This window comes from Exophiala mesophila (assembly GCF_000836275.1).
Source record: "Exophiala mesophila strain CBS 40295 unplaced genomic scaffold supercont1.1, whole genome shotgun sequence".
In the NCBI taxonomy this organism is placed as follows: Eukaryota; Fungi; Ascomycota; class Eurotiomycetes; order Chaetothyriales; family Herpotrichiellaceae; genus Exophiala; species Exophiala mesophila.
In genome coordinates this window covers 4,996,323-5,016,227 of record NW_015622504.1, presented here as the reverse complement: position 1 = coordinate 5,016,227, position 19,905 = coordinate 4,996,323, and the positions used below count along the sequence as shown (strand labels likewise).

At 48.8% G+C, this 19,905-nt stretch overlaps 5 protein-coding genes across 5 annotated transcripts; 3 read left to right on the top strand and 2 right to left on the bottom strand.

Annotated features, from left to right (window-relative positions):
• The first annotated feature begins 126 nt into the window (after positions 1-126).
• Positions 127-6,771, top strand: PV10_01597 (uncharacterized protein). The gene is made up of 2 exons (XM_016365822.1): positions 127-660; positions 725-6,771. The coding sequence occupies exons 1-2, from the start codon at positions 372-374 to the stop codon at positions 6,517-6,519; spliced, it is 6,084 nt and encodes a 2,027-aa protein (XP_016229471.1). The 5' UTR covers positions 127-371; the 3' UTR covers positions 6,520-6,771.
• Positions 6,772-6,855: 84 nt separating this feature from the next.
• Positions 6,856-7,790, bottom strand: PV10_01596 (uncharacterized protein; the record flags this gene model as incomplete). Its single annotated transcript, XM_016365821.1, has 1 exon — positions 6,856-7,790. The coding sequence occupies exon 1, from the start codon at positions 7,654-7,656 to the stop codon at positions 6,856-6,858; it is 801 nt and encodes a 266-aa protein (XP_016229470.1). The 5' UTR covers positions 7,657-7,790.
• Positions 7,791-7,965: 175 nt separating this feature from the next.
• Positions 7,966-9,115, top strand: PV10_01595 (uncharacterized protein). Its single transcript, XM_016365820.1, has 4 exons — positions 7,966-8,220; positions 8,300-8,364; positions 8,489-8,678; positions 8,796-9,115. Exons 1-4 carry the CDS (start codon positions 8,107-8,109, stop codon positions 8,973-8,975), a joined length of 549 nt encoding a protein of 182 aa, XP_016229469.1. The 5' UTR covers positions 7,966-8,106; the 3' UTR covers positions 8,976-9,115.
• PV10_01594 (uncharacterized protein) lies at positions 9,079-10,044 on the bottom strand. The gene is made up of 2 exons (XM_016365819.1): positions 9,856-10,044; positions 9,079-9,791 (listed from the first exon to the last, which is right to left on the bottom strand). The coding sequence occupies exons 1-2, from the start codon at positions 9,919-9,921 to the stop codon at positions 9,204-9,206; spliced, it is 654 nt and encodes a 217-aa protein (XP_016229468.1). The 5' UTR covers positions 9,922-10,044; the 3' UTR covers positions 9,079-9,203.
• A 6,035-nt stretch (positions 10,045-16,079) lies between these two features.
• On the top strand, positions 16,080-18,112 carry PV10_01593 (uncharacterized protein; the record flags this gene model as incomplete). The annotated part of the gene is made up of 9 exons (XM_016365818.1): positions 16,080-16,329; positions 16,394-16,453; positions 16,508-16,675; positions 16,732-16,940; positions 16,992-17,156; positions 17,207-17,312; positions 17,368-17,612; positions 17,667-17,958; positions 18,030-18,112. 9 exons carry the CDS (start codon positions 16,080-16,082, stop codon positions 18,110-18,112), a joined length of 1,578 nt encoding a protein of 525 aa, XP_016229467.1.
• Between the last annotated feature and the right edge of the window lie 1,793 nt (positions 18,113-19,905).

The following is a 19,905-nucleotide window of genomic DNA, read 5'->3' as shown; positions in this document are numbered from 1 at the left end:
GCCTCTCCATCTTCACCTTTGCAGGCGCGCTAGGCTAACTTTCCTTGTTCAGTCACCTCTTGCTGTCATTTGCATCTGCATCGCTCTTGCCCGCAGTCCAGAGCCTTTTGTTTAGATTTACCTCCGCGTTCACCACCCTCCCATCATCCCCCCTCTACCCTTTCGCCATTGCTTTCTCAAATCCGATCTCCTACGACTCAGTGTCTGTCCCTGGTCGCGTCATGACCACGGGTCTTGACACTCTTTCATTTCCCTCTTCCGGAGACGCGTTGTGGTGAGCGCATTCCTGAACTCAATCCGCTCCGTGGCCTTGGCCCATTGCCACGACCTACCACTTCCCACCCACATCACCCTACATAGCATCCCTCAATATGGCTGCAGAACTCGATTTGCGTGCCATTTCGGCTTTCTCATCAGTCCCCGAAGCGAACATCTCTTCTTTGCTCGACAATCCTACAGCCGACCTCGTTCGTTCTTTACTGGTCGGCATTGAGTCCAAGGTGAAAGAGTATGAGCAGAATAAAACACAAAAGGTCAAGCTCGAGGTCGAACTTGAGACTGTGGTTAGAACGAGTGAATCCAAGGCCAAAGTTTTGCAAAACTCGCGGGATAATGCACTAGCAGACTCGTCCAAACTACGTGGTGATCTACAAAAGTCTGGTTAGTGGATCTATGTTGCCTCACCTTGTCTATGACTGGCTAACATTTCTTTTCTTTTACGCAGAGAGTGCCAGGACACGTTTAGAATCCGAACTCGAGCAGGTCCGCTCCGCCACTGCTAATGAAGCCTCCGAAACCAATTCCCTGAAAGCCCGGATCTCCTCACTCGAATCTGCCAACCGAGATACACTAGCACTTCTAGAGTCTAAAAACGTTTCGTTCGAAAACTTGTCCCAAGATCTTGCAGCTCAGCATCAGAAAGCCGTTGACCTTCGGAAACAAATTACGACCCTCGAGCAGGCTGTCCAGCAGGCCAACGCAGCTGTAGCAACGTCCAAGTTTAGAGAGCAGAGTCTTCAACAAGAGCTGGACTTGCTCAAGAAGAACAACGAATGGCTGGAGAATGAACGAAAAATCAAAGCAGACGAACACAGCAATTTCAGGAAGGAAAAGAATGCTCGGATATCGGAACTGACCAGATCCAACGAACAGTATATCTCCGAACTCGAAGCCCTGCGCCGATCCGAATCTCATCTCAAAAACCGTATTGAAGATCAACAGTCCAAATTCGAGGATCTCCTCGATGAGATCCAAAAGCTGCGCGAGGAAAAGACTTCGTCCGAGGATGCGCTCCGTAGCGAGATCGAAACTACTCAGAGACTGGCAAACCTTCAGCAAGCCGCGGCCGAGACTGCAAAGGGACGTGTCCAAGAGTTGTCTGCTGCCCTGGATGAACTCCGCGAGGAAGCCGCCGACGAGATTGGTGCCATCCGCGCCGAGAGCGAATCTGAACACGCAGACCGCGTTGCTGCTGAAGAAAAGGTCGCTGAATTGGAAGCTTCTCTCGAAAGCCTCAGGTCGGAACTCGACAATGTCCGTGCAAGACCAAGCACTCCTCAACGAGGACTCAACGGTGCTGCCTTTTCCACCCCACTGCGCGCTGGCACTCCAAGCGCCAGCTTCACGCCTTCCATTTCCAGGGGTAAGCCTCAGATGACATTTACTCAGCTCTACAACGAATACCAAAAGATGGAAAGTGAATTCACTCGCGAACGACGGACCAATGAACAACTCCGATCCAACCTCGATTCCATGGTTGAGGAGCTTGAAAATAGCAAACCGGAAATCGAGGAACTACGCCTTGACCATGATCGACTGCAGAGTGAAATCGTCGAGATGTCTGCTATCATGGACAGCGCCAACGCCGAGAAGGAGGCTGCACTTAAAGAACTGAAAGCCACCAAAGGCCGCCTCGATGCCAAATCACAGGAAACACAGGTTTTGGCCCAGCAGCTACGCGATTTAGGCTCTCAGATCCGTCATCTTATGATCGAACAGCATGTTCGTGAGCGTGGTGAAACACTGACGAGAGAAGACTATGAGCAGCTGGAAGCGCAAGCGAGTCAAGCCCTTGCTGATGACCTGGCGGATCTGTCCGAGACACAACAGGTCATCAATCAGCGCCTCATAATCTTCAGAAACATTACCGAGCTGCAGCAACAGAATGAGAGTCAGCTAAAGACGATTCGAAACTTGGTCAAACAACTAGAGAGCAACGAAGCAAAGGAGAAGGACCAGCAGCATCATGCTCTCCAACAAGATGTGGAACATCTCCGACAGCAGGTCAGCACATTGAAAGATGAGCTAAAGTCTCAGCTTGCACAGAGCAACAGCTTTGCCAAGGAGCGAGATATCCTGCGCAGCATGCTCACCAAGCGTGGTTTGCTGAAGGATGGCGTTCAGCCTGCTGATTTCTCGAGGTCTCTGCCAGTGCCCCGAGGAGAATCACCCGCCGTATCTGGTTCTGGAGATGCAGACTATGGTAAATTGCTTAAGGAGCTGCAACAGCATTTCGATACCTATCGAAGAGAGGCTTCCACCGATCACACCTCTTTGAAGACTCAAGTCGACGACCTTACTCGAAAGAACTCGACCCTTCAGGCAGACATCAGTCGGACTGTTGGGCAGCTGACCGCTGCCAACCAACGATACGAGATGCTGCAAGCCAACTATAACTCTCTCAAGACCGAGAACAGCGAAATCCAGAAGCGGTCTTGGTCTTCAATGGAAATGGCGGCGAAACAAGAACTCAAGACGCAACAAGTCGCAGAAGAACTTGTTGAGGCGCGCGGATTGGTCGATAGCTTACGGCGTGATGCTGCCAATCTCAAGGCTGAGAAGGACCTTTGGAAGAGTGTGGAGAGGAGATTGGTGGACGATAATGAATCTCTGAGAAATGAACGCACTCGCCTAGGCGCACATGCAGCCAGCCTTCAATCCATTATCAATGAACGTGAACAGACCGACTCAGAAACCCGACGACGACTACAAGCACAATCTGAATCACTGGAATCTGAACTCCAAGCTGTAAAGAGAAAGTTGAACGATGAAATGGAGGAAAATAAGAAAGCTTCTCTTCGACGCGAATACGAGCACACCCAGAGTCAACAGAGGATCGATGACCTGGTCACCAGCCTTGGGGCGACGAAAGAGGAGCTTGCGTCCGCTAAGACGGCTCGAGATCATCTTCAGGCAAGAGTTGACGAGATGACTGTGGAGCTCCGTTCTGCCGAAGAACGTCTCGAGGTCCTGTCGCGCCGGAATGAAGCTGACAATGAAACGAACGACAAAGAAGACAATTCTTTGACCAAGGAACAAGAGTTGGAAGTGGAAGTTTCTGAGCTCAAGCGTGACCTCGAACTCAAGAACTCCGAGCTAGAACGACTCAATGAGCAAGTCGAGGTATACAAGAACATTAGCCAATCTAGCGAAGAACGTTTGCAGGAATTGAGCGAGACCAATGATCAATACCGCGAGGAGACAGAGGCCACGCTGTCAGAGAAGGATGCGAAAATCAAAGACCTCGAGCAGCGCATCGATGACATTTCCTCCGAACTCAATACCACCAACGCCGAGTTGTCTAGGCTTCATGATGAGCAGGGAGAATTTACCCGAAAAGCCGAAGAAGCACGGTCTGCTATGGAGTCACAAATCGAACAGCTGAAGGTGGAGGCCGAGAAAAATATTGAACAAGCTCAGTTCAACCTGGAAGCGTCCAAGATTCAAGCACAGATCGCTACAGAGGCGCAACAAAATTACGAGACCGAACTCGTGAAACATGCCGAAGCAGCAAAGACCTTGCAAATTGTTCGGGACGAGGCCAATCAATTACGCCTCCAAATGGTCAGTTTCAAGACAGAGGCAGAGACTTCCAAAGCAAGCCTGGAGCAGAAAGACATCAGCTTTGAGGAAATGAGAGATCGATATGAACGAGAAATCACAGACCTGCGGAAACGACGAGAAGAAGTTGCACAGCAAAATAACTTGTTGCACAGCCAGCTTGAGAGTGTTACTCAACAGATCACCACTCTTCAACGCGATCGTGCCGCGCTTGCCGAAGGTGAAAACACTGCAAATGCGCCACAAGTTTCAGCGGAACTGGACAAGCTGCAGGAGGTTATCACTTACCTCCGTCGCGAAAAGGATATTGTGGACGTGCAATATCAGCTCTCAACACAGGAAGCGAAGCGTCTCCGTCAACAACTCGACTTTACTCAGTCCCAGCTCGACGAGACTCGTCTCAAATTGGACGAGCAGCGACGTATCGAGGCGGATGCGGAAAGAAATGCGATCAGCCACAGCAAATTAATGGATACACTCAACGAGTTGAACCTCTTCCGTGAGAGCAGTGTCACTCTTCGTGCCGAAGCAAAACAAGCCAAGCAAGCATTGGCTGACAAAGCGAGTCGAGTAGAAGAGGTCGAGGGGCAGCTGCAGACATTACAAGCCCGAGTCGCAGAACTCGAGAACCTGGTCGAGCTCAGAGAGGGAGAGCTGAAGCTAGCACAAGATGACCGTGATCATTGGCAACAAAGAACTCAGAACATTCTCTCCAAATACGATCGAGTTGATCCTGCAGAATTGGAGGGTTTGAAGGGCAAGATCGCCACTCTAGAATCGGAACGGGACCAGGCTCGCTCTGAACTTGAAAGTGCAATTGCCGAACGTGATCAGGCAAAGACAGAACTTCAATCACAGAGTGAAGAGACTCAGAATGCCATTAGGTCCGCGAACGCTGAACAGAAAACCAGACTGGAGACTCAGTTCAAGGAGGTCCTAAAGAAGCGAGGTGCCACTCTCAATGAAGTCAAGGCACAGCTTGATACGGCTCTGGCAGAGCGACAATCCCTGGAAGAAGAGCTGAATGCCGTCAAGGAGCAGCTGGCTACATCTCAAGAAGAGGTCGCTACGATGTCGCAAGCACAGTTGAACGGGGTTCACGACAAACCTGCCGAACAGGCTTCGACAGCCACCGAAGGATCCGACAGTCGTATCAATGTCCTTGAAGCTAGAGTGGCGGAGCTCGAAAACTCGTTGGCGGCTAAAGACAAGGACATCGAGGACCTGACCAATTCGCAAGAGGAGAAATTCAAAGCTCGTGTCGCACATAATGAAGGGTTGCTTAATAATCGACTGAAATCATTCAAACAGGAGGCACAGCAAACGAAAGCCACAGCTCTAGAGGAGCTTGTGGCCAGACTGACCGCAGAACACCAGAAAGAGATTGAGTCACTCAAGGCACAAGCTGCGACGAACGCTTCGGCGCCTCCTGCGGCTGAAGCAGAAGCTCCGGAGACGCCTGCCTCTGACCCTCAGAACACCGATGAGCAAGCTCCAGAACCCGCTCCAACCACACAGACTGATGTGACTTTGTCAAACGAGGATCTGGATGCTGCAATCACCACGAGGGAAATTGCTCTATACCTGGCTAGAAACAACGAGCATTTGAAAGATGTCATCACAAAGAGCATTAGGAGTCGTGTGACTAAAGATACTGAAGCGCTACGGAAACAATTCGAAGAAGAAAAAGCTGCTATGAGCACGAATGGTGCCAGCCAAGAGGAAATTGAAAAGTTGGAACAGAAGTTCTCATCAGAGAAGGAAGCTATCCTCCGAGAGGCACAAGACCGGTTCGATGCAGAAAAGAAGGCCCTCGAAACACAGTATGAAGAGAGCTTATCACGAGAAAAGCAAGCTCTTATCGAGCAGCATCAAGAACAACTAGAAACCCGAAAACTGCAATTTGATGAAGAGTCTGCCAAAAAGATTGCTGAACAAGTCAGAAATGCAGAGCAGCTGGCTGAAAAGAAGAGTCAGCTCAAGATCAACATGGCACAAAACTCGGCGCGTGCAGCCACAGCAAAACTCGATGTTGTACGAAAATCTGCGGAAGAAACTCCTGAGAAGGCGGTCGGAGAAGTGTGGGCGATTGCCAAGGATGCCAAACCTGCTCCACTACCAAAACCTGCGACAGCTGCTCCTGTGGCAGCGTCTGCCCCTCCGGCAACAGCTTCATCTCCAGTGAAGCCTGATCCAGCGCCAACAGCGAGCTCGACTGTAACGGCAGCCACAGAAGCCGCAGCTCCAGCCGCAACACCGCAGCAAACAGAGACAGCGCCAAGTAAGCAAGTCGACGAAGCGAAGTCAGCTGAAACCGGATCTACAGAAAAGGCCAAGGAGGTTCCAGCTTCAGAGCCTGTGAAGCCAGCACAACCAGCACAAAACTCAACGCAACCACAGCAGTCGGGAATCCCTCGGCCAGGTAGTTTTCGAGGACGTGGAACGAGTGGAATTCCGCGAGGGCGTGGCGGGGCTCCTAGAGGGGGTCGAGGAGGATCAAGTGCAATTCCACAACAGGCCAATAGGGGCGGTCATGGCTCTGCAAGTCCAGGAAGAGGTGGCTTGAATCCCAGCGCGGCGCAGTTTACTCCGGCAGGCAACAAGCGAGCTCGTGATGAGGGCGAGTCGGCGGACTTTGGCCAGGGAAAACGACCTCGTGGGTCGGGTGCAGGGGCTTGAATGTGGGGGACGTGCAATTACTAGGAGTGGGGGGCTTCACAAGACTACTTCCTCAACTTTGCATAGCGACGGTGCTTTTCATGTGTTCGGGTCAGAATTGCTTTGTTCAGATGGATGGTCACAAGACGAAAAATGGAAATGGCAAGGGCATAATAACGGCATGCAGATGAATCAAGGCACAAGAGAGTTGAGGCTTTGCATGTACAATATATTAAAAAGTGTTCGATCCAAGAAATGTGGTTCTATTGGTGACTATCAGATATTGATGTTGTCTATGAAGCCTTCCAGCGTAGGGTGTGTGCCTCGATCATTATTAACCCTGACCTTATGGCCTGTTCATTTTCTTCTTGTTGAACTGGCATGGCGTTGAGCTGTACGCAAGACCACGCCAGACCCGTCTCTTTCTTTGTCCATGGCCTTTAACCGCACTTGTTCGACCAACTCTGCTGAGTCCTTTCCATCATGACTGCTCGTGACCTCGACATCTATTCCTCCCAAAGTCAACATCGGTTTACGAGACCTCCATCGGCCATCACTCAGCACGACCGTCCAGTCAGGAACATTCCTATCTACAACGACGCCAGGAGTAACCTTTGAATGCGCCCCAACCGTGACATCTTTCTGAATGGTGACATTTGCCTCTACTATGGCGGCATCACCGATTCTCGCCCCCGCCAGAACATGTACATTCGCATGCAAATGCACATTTGACCCGATGACGGTTTTCACTGGGTCAGCTTCATCAACATCATCTTCATCGTCCTTGTCATCGTCGTGGTTATTGGGCTCATCTTGGTCGTTTTCGTCACCCTTGTTAGGACGTGAAGTCCCAATTGACGCTGACGACGGAAGAGCACGACTAGCACCCGATGTCGATGTTGATGTCGTGCCAGTAGAGGCTGACGGTACGGGTCCACCAATCACACAATTCTCGTAGATGATACACCTGTCGCCAATGATGACGGGGCCGTGGATGGCGATTAAATGTGCTCGTGGATGGATCACCGTCTGTTCGCCGAGAGTGATTCCATGATGACCACGAACGTAGGCTCGTGGGTCGAGATGGGTTGATGCTGGGAGTGTTACTGGGGGAGTTGAGGTGGTGGTGGTGGTGGTTGTGCTTGATCGAGATGTCATGGTTTCATGGTTGAGGATTTTTTGGAGATATGGGATCACTTGTTAGGGTGAAAGATGGTTTAGGTCATGTCGGTATCTTTGAAGAGACGTCGAATGTTAAGTATGTATGGACCTAAAGCGGTGCATAATATCATGTCATATGAAAGGGGGGAATATATTGATGGATAAAGTGGCTGATATAAGCCAGAAAGGGGAAGGAACTTGTTGATGGTGGGCGGTCTATTGACGCGTCTAATTGGTGGAACTCCAACTACACTCCAACTACACTCCAACTTTGCGGGCAGGACACGGAACACAGCACATTGTCTCATGCTCTCTTATTGCCATGGCCATCTCATCACTCGAAATGCCATTCACATTGACATAATGGACTCTTGGTAACCTCGTTGAGATCCGTCCACCACACGTCAATACCTCCAGCACAGCATAATCCCTCCTCTCAAACGAATCATGTCATCATATTACGACGTAGACGCGATCTTGACAGACTCGCAAAAACTGCCATGCACATTCCACATCGACGTGCCTGGACTGGGCTATCTTGAAGGCAATGCGGGCGACACGGTGAGTTGATGTCACGATCATGTCAATTTGGCTGAAAGCCAGTGACTAGATGGGAACTCACTAATGACAACACACGCAGGTCAAATCAGGCACCAAGATCGATCTACCCATGTGGCTTGGTACGATGCTTGCAATGGCAACAGGGTATGTACAGTCATTGGCTAGAGACAAGCTGTCTCTCTTGATTTATGCTCTGCTAGCCTCTTCTCGTTGGGTCCCTTCACGCGTATAGACGTACTAACAAGGTTGTCTTGCCTCTGGCGTGTAGAAATAACTCAGGCTCCCCAGAAGTCGTGACACTCGAGTTTCCCGCACCATTACAACAACGAGTCATCAATGCCTTGAGAGCAGATCCCAAGACTGTCGATTTACGCGCCCAGGCCCCGCACTTCTATGCTCTGGGATCTAAAATCATGGAATTGTTCGACGATCCAGATGTGCTGGACACTTTGGTTGATGTACGTTAACATCCCATGCATGCACCAGATATCGTGACTACAGGAAAGGCTTTGATCGTTTACTTCTATGGTTGAGATATGCTTGATTATTGTTGTTCGCTGACTTGTGGACTATAGACTTATAGGCAGCGCGCGTCGGAGATTGCAGATCATGCACATAATCCGCGTGGTGCGCTGGGCGAAGGTGCGGAGTTCCTCCGAGGTCTAGATGAGTCTGAAAGACAGCTTTTCAAGGCCGCTCATGAAGGTCCAAAGGCTGTCAAGGCTTGGACTCAGGATTTGAAGAAGAATGATTGAGACTGAAATCTCATATTTGATTTTGTCGAAAGCATAGCGTGGAGTTTTGGACATGGTCAACATACAAGGTAGACGTGGTTCACGAGGAATGATTGTAGAGGACATTCGAACAGTGAATAAAGTGCAAATCTTATCACCTGATAACTGTAGGAAGCGGCAAAAGGATCAAGGCTGAACTGAACGCTCAAGTAAAACCAACATGACATATCCCTCGCCACTTGTCACCAACTAGCCAACTCCACCCGCAGCCTCCTTGACCTTTGCTTGCTCAGGCGGCTCATCAATGAACTGTGGCGGAGCAACCTCATCCTGTAAGAAGCCCGGCGCACTTTCACCAATTCCCATTTCCTGCTCAAACATCATATCTTCACCCAAGGCCTCCAGCTCCGCATCAAGCTCGGCCTCGTCAACGTCTTCAGGGACATCATACGCACGGCTGATACTCTCATTGATTTCATTTCCAATCTCCATTAGATCCGCCATTTCATCCTGCATCTGCTCGATCTTGTCGATGTTGATCTTGCCATACTGTTGCTTGAGGGTCTTGTTTGTCGTCTTCATGGCGTCCACTGTGGTCATGACGTTTTTCAGATTGTCTTGCATCATATTGGCCTGTTCCATATTCCACGCCTGTTGTTGTAACTGATCTCTCTGTGACTCATACATTTTGCGTCGCTGTAGCACCTTGAGCGCTTTCTGCTTGATCGCTTGCTTGCCAGGTCCGTCCCGCATCTTGGATAGTTTGGCTTGATATCCGGAGAGTTCGGCGTTGATCTTGGCTAGCTTGACGTCGATTGAGTCTGACCGTGCTTCGACCTGTGCAAGATAATTGTTAGTCTGTTGGAGTTACCCAAACACGGTCCTCAGAGGGTTTCGGTACATTTGTGATGGCGCTGTTGAGGGTAGGTTTCGGTGCCGTGCTTTTGGAGCCAAATAGGCGGTTCATCTTGGATAGTGTTGCACCAGCACCGGCCGGTACAGCAGATATTCGGTCTAGCAAGCGTCGACGGGGTATATGTGGTTCAGTGGGAAATTGTTGACTTGGGTATTTGGAGAGATGAGATTCAAGGTGTCCTGCCGCCTGCCGCCTGCGCCTTCCGCCCGCAACTGACGTCGATTTCTCCCCACGTGAAGATTGCATACACCGAATATTAGCCGATCGCAGCCTTGTGGTCTTCAGCCTCGTCACTTGAGCCTTGGATTGTATCCATTCATTGTTCTATCAAGCGATTTATTCCGGCACTGATTATTGTGCAAAATATAAGATATAATCTCAGGATAATGTTGGGAAAGCCCGAAGTCCTAAATTTCCCCAACCATGATCACTACATCATTTCAAAACACAATTCCCAGCTACAGTGCGTTGGGACCAACAATCTCCCGTTGAATGGTGTCTCCGTCCACCTCGTCTTCTGGTTGCCAATCCAATTCATACTCTTCCTGCTTATCCTTGCCGTCCACCAAGCCCCAGAACCAGGTCAAATCACGACCGTTATAATCTCTCACTGAGAAGCCGTTCCCTAAAAACCCCCAGCGGTTTCGATGCTTGTATCGAATATCGAAATCCTCATACCTAGGATGTTCAATAAGTTCCATACTGCGGAAAGCAACAAGTTAGTTCAACTCCCAGAGACAAAAACAGTAACGACGACTCACTATTGAGTTCTTGATCCAGGGTACAGCATGATCCTGCCATCCACTTTGCCGCCCTTCCACCAGCTCTTACATTCAGCATCCCAAACAGTGCGCTTGAGATACAAGTCTGCATGTTCCTGAAAGTCAAGGGCAACGTCCATCCGTGGAGCGAAGCTTTTGATGTTATCTGTTTGTACTTTCGTGATGAATTCGTTGAAATAACGGGTGAAGAAATCAATCATCACAATCGCACTGGCTTGTCCCAAGGCTATACTCATTCATTAGCTCTGATACACAGTCCGACATCTTCGGCCCAAGGAAAAACACTCACGTCCGTATGGACCATAGTAGGTAAAGTAGTTCGGAATTTCAGGGGCAGAAACTCCAAGGTACGACAGTGGATTTCCACGGTACATGTCCTGCAGATTGTTCCCTCTCGCTATGATGGGGAACCGTGGAACCCAAGTTGTATTGAACCCCGTGGCAAGAATGATCACATCAACCTCCTGCTCATTGCCGTCAGGATCAATGAAACCCTTGCTCGTAATTTGTTTGAGGTCTCCTCCGGGATAGGCTGTTGTGTTTTCTGCTACTAAAGCTTCGAGGAATCCAATACCTGGTCTATGGAGTGAAAGATTTTTCGTCAGATCAAGGACGGACGACTGAATATTCAAAAATAGCAATACTCACGTGGGACGCTTGCAACCAACTGGGAAGCCTTCAGGGATGAGTGCTGCTGCGATATCCGGTCTTGACTTGAGCTTCTCCCGCATTTGTTGTCTGGCAATCTAAGGTTTGTTAGCAAAATCCCTCCTGATCGAGAGGACTTATTGACTGCCTAATCTCACCTTGCCGGCAGCTATGGACTCTGGGGTGTTTTTGTAGAAGACAAGAAACCCATTAGTCATGCTTCCCTCTATATTTTTCCGGTATTTCAAATATGTTTTGGCGTCACCCTTCATTTGTCTTAATTGCTCTTTGGTATCTGTTTATTATTAGCACATAGCGAGCTTGACGGAGAGGACTTGTTCATCAACACTTACATGTTGGGTTAGGATCTTCCGGCGTGACGAACTTGCTAGCAAAGTTCCCCAAGATAAATGTCGGAGACCTGACCCATGTATATAGATGAGAGACCTCCTTTGAAATGGCGGCAGTGACTTGAATCCCACTTGATCCAATGCCCACAACCGCAACACGCTTGCCCTTTAGATCGAGACCTTCGGGGTAGTCCGCTGTGTGACATATCACGCCCTTGAAGTCCTTAATTCCAGGAATTTTAGGCATTTCCCAGTAGCTAGGCCCGTCAGCTCTGAACCATTCAACGTCGTTTCCATTCGTGCTTACTTCAGAGGTCCTGATGCGTTGATAAAGATGTCACACGTATCTGTGAAGGTAACCTGGTCTTTGGTGTTCTCGATCTTGAGCGTCCATTTGCCCGAATCTTCATCCCATTGGGCGTGGTTCACTTTATGGTTTAGATTGATGAAGGGCCAAAGGTTGTGCTTGTCCACCACTCTTTTCATATAGGCATGGATTTCAGGTGACCCAGAATAGAATTTGCTCCAAACGTCTGGCTCCCAGGTAAACTGGTAAGTCACACTGGGTACATCACATGCACAGCCGCTATTGAAGGTCTTAGCAGAATGCTCGTGGATGACCTTGAGCAGGCTTTTGCTTACGGATAACGATTCTCCAACCAGGTTCCTCCAACATCGGCATTCTTTTCGTAGATGACAATCTCGACATTCTGGAGCTCTTCTCGAGAGAATTTGGCGAATGCAATGCCTGATGCACCTGCGCCAACGACAATGACCTTGAGTGGTCGATGTGTACCAGAAGGGATTTCTTGTATTCGGTACCCTCTCGAATTCTCTCTTGGCCAGTCGTATCGGTCAGGCAGACTATCCAAATACTCTGCTGTGGGATAATCATTTCCATTGGGGGTCGGTTCCGAAGTTGACCCCATTGTACTTTTATTTTGCCCAATTTGAATCGAGATACTTGAATATGTTGGTCAAACTTTGGGCTTGAGGGCAGGTCGTTAAATTTAGAATGGCTCTCAAGCGAATCTACTATTCTTTATGCACTACCACATGACTTGCACCACTGAATAGGACACACACTGCAATGATAGAAGCATGGTGTCAACCCATAGTTCAATCCCTGCCTACCGCTGGTGGCGCATCGGAGAACCTGGGTGGCGGTTCAGGTGTAATTCTAGGCGGTCCATGTCACTCCACACTATTGTCCGAGCGACCACCCATTCATCGGCCTATTTACCACCATTGAACTGCGCTCGGGAACATGTAGCTTCTTTTTTACCCAAGTCGATCAATCTGATAATGCATTCGGGGTACTCGTCCTCGCTAGTCTCCGAAGAGGGAGATCGCCTAAAGTCCGCCTTACCAAGACGCCCAATGTAGCATTCCCGGTTAGTTAAGAGGCTCTCAGTCTCGAGGAATCCTATATCGAGGGAGTGAGCCAGAGCTAGTCAAACAGCACTTCGTTCTTATCTTGACCGTAGCCAATATGAAAGTTCCCGACTTTGATGACCTACCACTCAACCCAGGACTGCCTCAGGGAAATGCTTGGGGTCTCTGGGGCCCAGATGATCAACTAGGGAGTGGGCTATAATCTTCCACTTTTGATGATCAACGTTGACAATTGTCCCAGCATTGAACAAGATTACCCCGCAAGCTAGACTTGAGGCTGCCCATGATGTAAAGTCAGGCAAAAGCGTCTCTCTAGACCTTCCTCTGAATGCATTTACGCATATCATCGCAAACCGCATGCAATTTAAACAGAATATCATTGACTTTCAAAAGCTAAATGTATCCATTGGTCACGATGACGAGCTGTCATTCAATACGCAAGGCTCTTCACAATGGGACGGCCTGACGCATTGCGCAATTCAAGCTAAGGGCCTGTATTATAACGGACTTAAGCACGAAGACGTTCAAGGTGCAAGGAAAGGAACAAATGGTATCGACAGTGAGTGGCAATCGATAATCCAACCAGGTTACGGAAATTGATGAGTCTGGGTACAGAATGGGTGGAAGCTGGTGGGATTGTGGGTAGAGGAGTACTCATCGACTATGTAAGATGGAGAGAGGAGACTGGTCAAACACCCATTCCCGGTGACAGTGCTTATGGAGTTACTGTCGCTGAGCTTAAGGCAATCGCAGCCCATCAAAACCTTGAATTCAAATCTGGAGACATTCTTCTCCTTCGTGGGGGCTTCACACTATGGCACGACAAGGCAGACCAGCAGGAAAGGATTGAGAAGATTGAGAAAACCGCCTTTATTGGAGTTGAAAGGAGCGAAGAGATGAAGCGCTTCTTATGGAACAACCACTTCTCCGCGGTAGCTACAGACTCGATTGGCTTTGAACAGTGTCCAGTGCCTTTTGGTGTGGAAGGAGAAGTTATCTTGCACGAGTGGATTTTAGCACATTGGGGAATGCCTCTGGGAGAGCTCTGGAATCTCGAGCCTCTTAGTAAGCTTTGCGCCGCTGAGAAGAAGTGGACTTTTCTCTTCACCAGCGCTCCCTTGTATGTCCCAGGAGGTGTTGGCTCGCCACCGAATGCACTGGCCCTGCTCTGAAAGATGAAGATGCTGGATTTAAAAGTGATGGTAGTATCGCAGTAGGAAAGGGTATGCCCTGTTGGATGATTGTGAATAAGTATTTCGTACATCCGCCAAAGCATGCTAAATCCTATAATTGCACATCGGAAAACTAGTAAAAGAGCCAACAAAGATCGTAGACCCCCATAATTGTGAAAACCCCGAGATAGGAGTCGGAGCCTCCGCAGTCAGATGCTCTTTGTACGGGTTTAAGAATTGGCGCATATACGGCAGGGTGAAATACGCGGAGATCGGATCTAAGATATATATAATTCAACCCACGTACAAATCGCATGCATTTTCCATATCGAACCACACATCTATCACTACCACCCTACTAAGAAAGCCCTGATCAATTTGGAAGAATGGCTGCGAGAGACAATGCAATCGTCACAGGTGCAGCTGCTGGCATCGGAAATGCAGTTGCGCATAAACTGGCCTCACGGGGTATGAACGTTCTTGTTGCTGATATCAACGAAGCTGGCGGTCAAAAGCTCGTGGATGATCTGAAGCGACTATACTCTGTGGACTCATTCTTTGTCCGTACCGATGTTTCCAACGAACAAGACGTGAAGAACATGGTCAAGGCAGCGGTAGAGAAATGGGGAAGGATTCATTACGCCTGCAATAACGCAGGTGTGGGTGAAAAGATGGAGGACAACGAGGACGGAGTGACAGTTGAGCAATTTGACAAGTGAGTATCCAGCTACAATATTCTACCTGGATCGACGTCTAACAATATATACGTAGGATGTATGCTCTCAACCAGAAATCCACATGGATGTGCCAGAAGGCATTGTGTCAACACATGCGCGAGCAAGAGCCGCGCAAAGTTAAGCTGTCTCCCTCCGACCTGGAGGTCGAAGAGCGAGGCGTCATTGTCAACTTATCATCGGTCAATGGCATGGTTGGGCTAGGTCTTCCAGGCTATTCAGCTGCAAAAGCTGGTATTGTGTCTCTGACTCGCACCGGAGCTCAGTTCTATGGACCTCATGGAATTAGGATTAACTGCATCTCCCCAGGCTCTATTCGAACTGAGTTCTTCGCCCACTGGGTCACTACGTTGCCCCCGGCGCAATCCAAGTATGTCGAAGAGGGAATCGTGAACTCCACTCCCCTGAAGAGACAAGGCAAGCCCCAGGAACTTGCAAATGTGGTCAGCTTCCTCCTTAGCGACGATAGCACCTACATGAACGGGCATAATTTGGTTGTGGATGGCGGCTACACTGCTGTCAAATTCTGAGACACAGGGACTGTATAGATATGCTGCACGCAGATAGTCAAACAAAATGACATTTTACATCCCTATCATCTCTCCCTAGCCGTCACATGCCCGTTGAATTTTGGCGCGTAGGCTCCTACGGAGTACAAGACCTCTAAACCCTGGGTTTATGATAGCCAATACTGTAAGAGAACATGTTGACCAGTAACCTACAAAGTGGAGAACCGCATTCTTCGACCGATATGCAGCGGAGTGGAGACATCCTGTTTGAAGCGTACACATTTTAATCGGCTTTAGTAGGCGGTGGGTCCAGAGAATATTTGACTCTTTAGAAATAATTTAGATTTTGACGGATTTAACATTTGCAGACACCCAGGAGGATGTTTGTTTTGGGACCGATTGAATCTATCCACCGATAGCTTTTGTATTGCAAACCTGGGGTCCGGTGTAATGGTCAACAGAGGAGAGGGGAACATTGACCCGGTCTGGGGTGACCCCACGCCCAGGCGCCCTGGAACTGCAATGAGTATATCTGTTGCAGAACGAGGCTGTAGTACAACTGTTGTAGAAAATCAGATTTGGCTCTCGTCGAATTGTTGTTGGGCAAATTGTCGTCACCATGTTCATCGCACAGTATCTCCAATCCTTGTCGACTGGGGATCTAGCCACCGATGCAAAATACATTGTTGGCCTCCTTGGAGTTTCTACTCTAGTCTACATTTTCTGCCTTGCAATATACCGAGTATGGTTTCATCCACTTGCAAAGTACCCGGGTCCTTTATTGGGCAGAATCACTCCTCTCTATGACTTCTACATTGCATATGGGGAGAAGCGGGCGCATCACTTTGCGTACATGCACGCAAAGTATGGTGAGTGTCTCGCCTCAGCCCAAGTGACCTAAGACCTATGCCTAACTCAAACCTCGCACTACAGGCCCTGTCGTCCGCTTTACCCCAGACTACTTGAGCTTCAATTCAACCAAAGCATTCGAAGGTGGGCTTATTTTTGCGAGAGCCTTGCAATTGGGAAGCTGACCATGCCAACAAGATATCTATGGATGGAAGGCAAATGTCAGAAAGACGGACTCCATGACATCGACGCAGTCAGACCCAGAAACAATGAGCACTTTCAGTGAGATTCATCGTGTACCAGCTCTCAAGAAACGAAAGATACTTCAACAAGGCTTCTCTGAGTCGGCATTGAGAGATGCGGAAGGTGAGTCCTCGATGTCAAGTCAGTCGAGATATGTTTCATTAACAGAGGCGCCATAGAGTACATCGTAGACCAGATTAACATCTTCTGTCGAGAGCTTGTCAATCCAGCGACGGAACATAAAAAGGATATGTCACTCTGGCTTAACTACCTGGCCTACGATATCATGGGCGAAATTGTGTTCGGCAAAGGTTTCAACATGTTGACCAACGACAAGATCAGATACATCCTTCCGCTGATTGATGACATGACCTTCAGTATGCTCTTGGTACGAAAAGTCTCTTTAAGACAAGGTGAAGGAGCTGACGTGAAACAATAGGGTGGCATCATCCCTTCTTTCCACAAATGGGGTTTGATTGACTGGATCTTCCCTAGTATCTCTGCTGGCAGGATGAAGTTTATCAAAGAGTCGGAAGCTCGAGTCGCTGCGAGAATTGCAGAGGGTGTGTCTAACTCAGCTGGTCGTAAGGACTTTTTCTATCATGTCTGTGACTCTTTGACAATTCGAGGTACTGTTCATACTGACTTCCATAGTTGATGAAACACCGTGACCCAGAGACGGGCGAACCCCTATCAAAGAAAATGTTGTTGACAGAAGGTGTCCTCCTGATTACCGCCGGTAGTGACACAACTTCGACAGGTATTTCCTCATCCCCTCGTAAAGCCTAGCAACTATGCATTCTAACACATAGAAGGTCTTGCTGGAGCATTATTCTACTTGCTTAAGCATCCACATTGCATGAAGAGACTACGGGAAGAACTCGACTCTGTTTTTGACACCGTCGAGGAGATTCGAATGACTACAAAAATGACCAAGTGTAGATATCTAAAGGCTTGCATCGACGAGTCATTGCGCATGGCCCCACCGGGTCCCGGTATGTCGCCACGAACCGTCATGGAAGGAGGAATGATGATCGACGGAGAGTATTTTCCTGAAGGCGTACGTAAAACTCATTTTAGCAATATCCCTTGCGCGGCTGACCTTCTGATGCAGACTGATGTGGGCGGAGCGGCCTATACTTATGCTTACAATCCAGAAAACTTCACTGACCCAGAGGTTTTCCGACCTGAACGCTTCCTCTTGGGAGAAGGGGAACCTGAGCCGGATGTTCTCCGAGCTAAAGGAAGCTATTGGCCGTTTGGAACCGGAGTCCGCAAGTGTCCTGGCATGAAAATGGCCTTACAGGAACTCTATCTTGGTATTGCAAGAACTGTATACCTCTTTGACATCACATCAGAGAAGCCCGAAGAGCTCAAGACCAATTTCGAAATTCTGGACCACTTCAGTGAGTGACTTGTCTCCCGTCCGGAACGGAATTCTATGGTCGTTTCAATACTAACGAATGTTTCTATTCAGACGTGAAAAAGGAAGGACCCTGGTGCTCATTCAAACTCCGAGAGGGTAGACAACTCCCTTCTTGTCGCCCTGTTAGTTCATAAGCTAGGGTCTGTTGTCGTCATGACTTCAGACTGCCCTAAGAATTGAAGGCCATGTCATAATCTACTTAGAATATCCTTGGCTAGATAAAATGATAACTATCGCCATCTAGTGGTGGTGTTTTGTGAGGTACAGATTTCAATTTAGAGGACACTTTCGACTCGACGAGGGCTGTCAAAACATATGGTTCGTAGCCACTCGATGTGTCAGGTCAACTTATCATTGTCTATTTACCAATAGAGAGAGAAGAGAGCTAGGTCTGTAGAGAGAGAAGGAGCGGACCTGGTCGGGCGGCTGCTCTCATTCCAGCATTGTAGCTAGCTGCCTCTCATAATATGGTGTAGGCAGCTGGCAAACAGCCTTCGAGTGCTTGGCATTCGTGTACGTCGTTTAGGTGAGAAGCTACCTGAAGTGAAGAAGTTTCATATGGCTTTCAAATTTTGATTCATTGGCATATTAACAGACTCGGAAGAAAACCTTTGAGGCCAAATGTAGTGATAATAGATTGTACACAAGATGTCCCAGACTAGTAAGCACCTTGGGCGCCGCTTATCTATCCTTAGTCTTGACTGGGCTTCTTCTCCTGGCCGCCGTGCTCATATTGAGCACCAAGCTCTTCTAAGGTCTTTCCGACCAGCTCGTCACCGAAGAGAGCTCCAATCTCTTCCAGCGTTTTTCCTTTCGTTTCTGGGCCAAAGAACCATAACAAAGCTACCAAGAAAGGGGAAATGGTAATGAAGACCAAGAAGTATTTCCATCCAATCTGAGAAAATGCGTATAGCACACCACTGTCGAAATTGTTAGCATTATTCGCAATATACCTTTGGGATCCTGGAGACACTTACGTCAGGTAAGCAACATTGCACAAATAGAGAGAAGCGATCCCCAGGGTCACTCCTCGGGCCCGAAGGGCTGTTGGAAGAAGCTCAGCAATGTAGGTAAATTGAGCACAGTCCCAACCGACACCATAGATGGCGGTGTAGAGATAGAAAATGAAGATTCCTGCAATGTTCATACTTCGATTCCCTCCATCAGGGTTATTCGCCACGATGGCTGCTTCGATGATCAAGCAAATGATTTGGCCAATGGATGCGAACACCATTAGTTTGATTCGACCGACCTTATCGACAATTGCAATGCCTACAAAGGCGAACACGAAGTTGCAAGTAAGATATCCGCCAGACAGATACATCTGCTGCTCGCTATCCATCCCAAGCATAGAGTAGAAGTAGGGTCCGTAGTTGTTGACAACCAGTGCTCCAGTTGACTATGAAGGGCATTGTCAGTGAAAACTTGAGAAAAAGCTAGTCGGAGAAATACGAACCTGGCCAAGAAGCCCAACAAGTACACAAAGCCAGGCTCGTCTTCGCCATCTTTTACTCGTGAGTAGTTGGAAGTAGCTGACCGCCAATGCCCGCTCCTCCTCAATTTGCAGCTCCATCTGCTGCAGCTCCAACTCTGCGAATCGATGGTTGGTACCTGCCCCAGTGGTGTGGATCTGTTTGATAATGACTTCAGCCTCGGACCGACGGCCTTGCATCAGTAGCCAGCGTGGACTTTCTGGGATGAACGGAAGCAAGGCGAGGACAATGAGACATAGACCGCCTAATATAACAAAGGGGAATCGCCACTGGTTGACTCCAGCTGGGGCGTGGAAGAAACCGACGCCAGACCACGTCGCAATGTGATAGCCGATAATATTTCCGATGCCAGCTAAGCCTACTAATAGGCCTCTGAGATGGGGCGGCGAAATCTCTGATTGGTAGAGAGGAGTCAGAGTCACAAAAATCGCCGC

Bases quoted from the DNA above. Each gene is read 5' to 3' on its own strand.
- PV10_01597 (XM_016365822.1), top strand. From the start codon at position 372: ATGGCTGCAGAACTCGATTTGCGTGCCATTTCGGCTTTCTCATCAGTC. The intron at 661-724 runs GTTAGTGGATCT...TCTTTTACGCAG, and splicing joins TGGTGATCTACAAAAGTCTG to AGAGTGCCAGGACACGTTTA.
- PV10_01595 (XM_016365820.1), top strand. From the start codon at position 8,107: ATGTCATCATATTACGACGTAGACGCGATCTTGACAGACTCGCAAAAA. The intron at 8,365-8,488 runs GTATGTACAGTC...TCTGGCGTGTAG, and splicing joins ATGCTTGCAATGGCAACAGG to AAATAACTCAGGCTCCCCAG. The intron at 8,679-8,795 runs GTACGTTAACAT...TGTGGACTATAG, and splicing joins TGCTGGACACTTTGGTTGAT to ACTTATAGGCAGCGCGCGTC.
- PV10_01594 (XM_016365819.1), bottom strand. From the start codon at position 9,921: ATGAACCGCCTATTTGGCTCCAAAAGCACGGCACCGAAACCTACCCTC. The intron at 9,792-9,855 runs GTACCGAAACCC...TATCTTGCACAG, and splicing joins TCAACAGCGCCATCACAAAT to GTCGAAGCACGGTCAGACTC.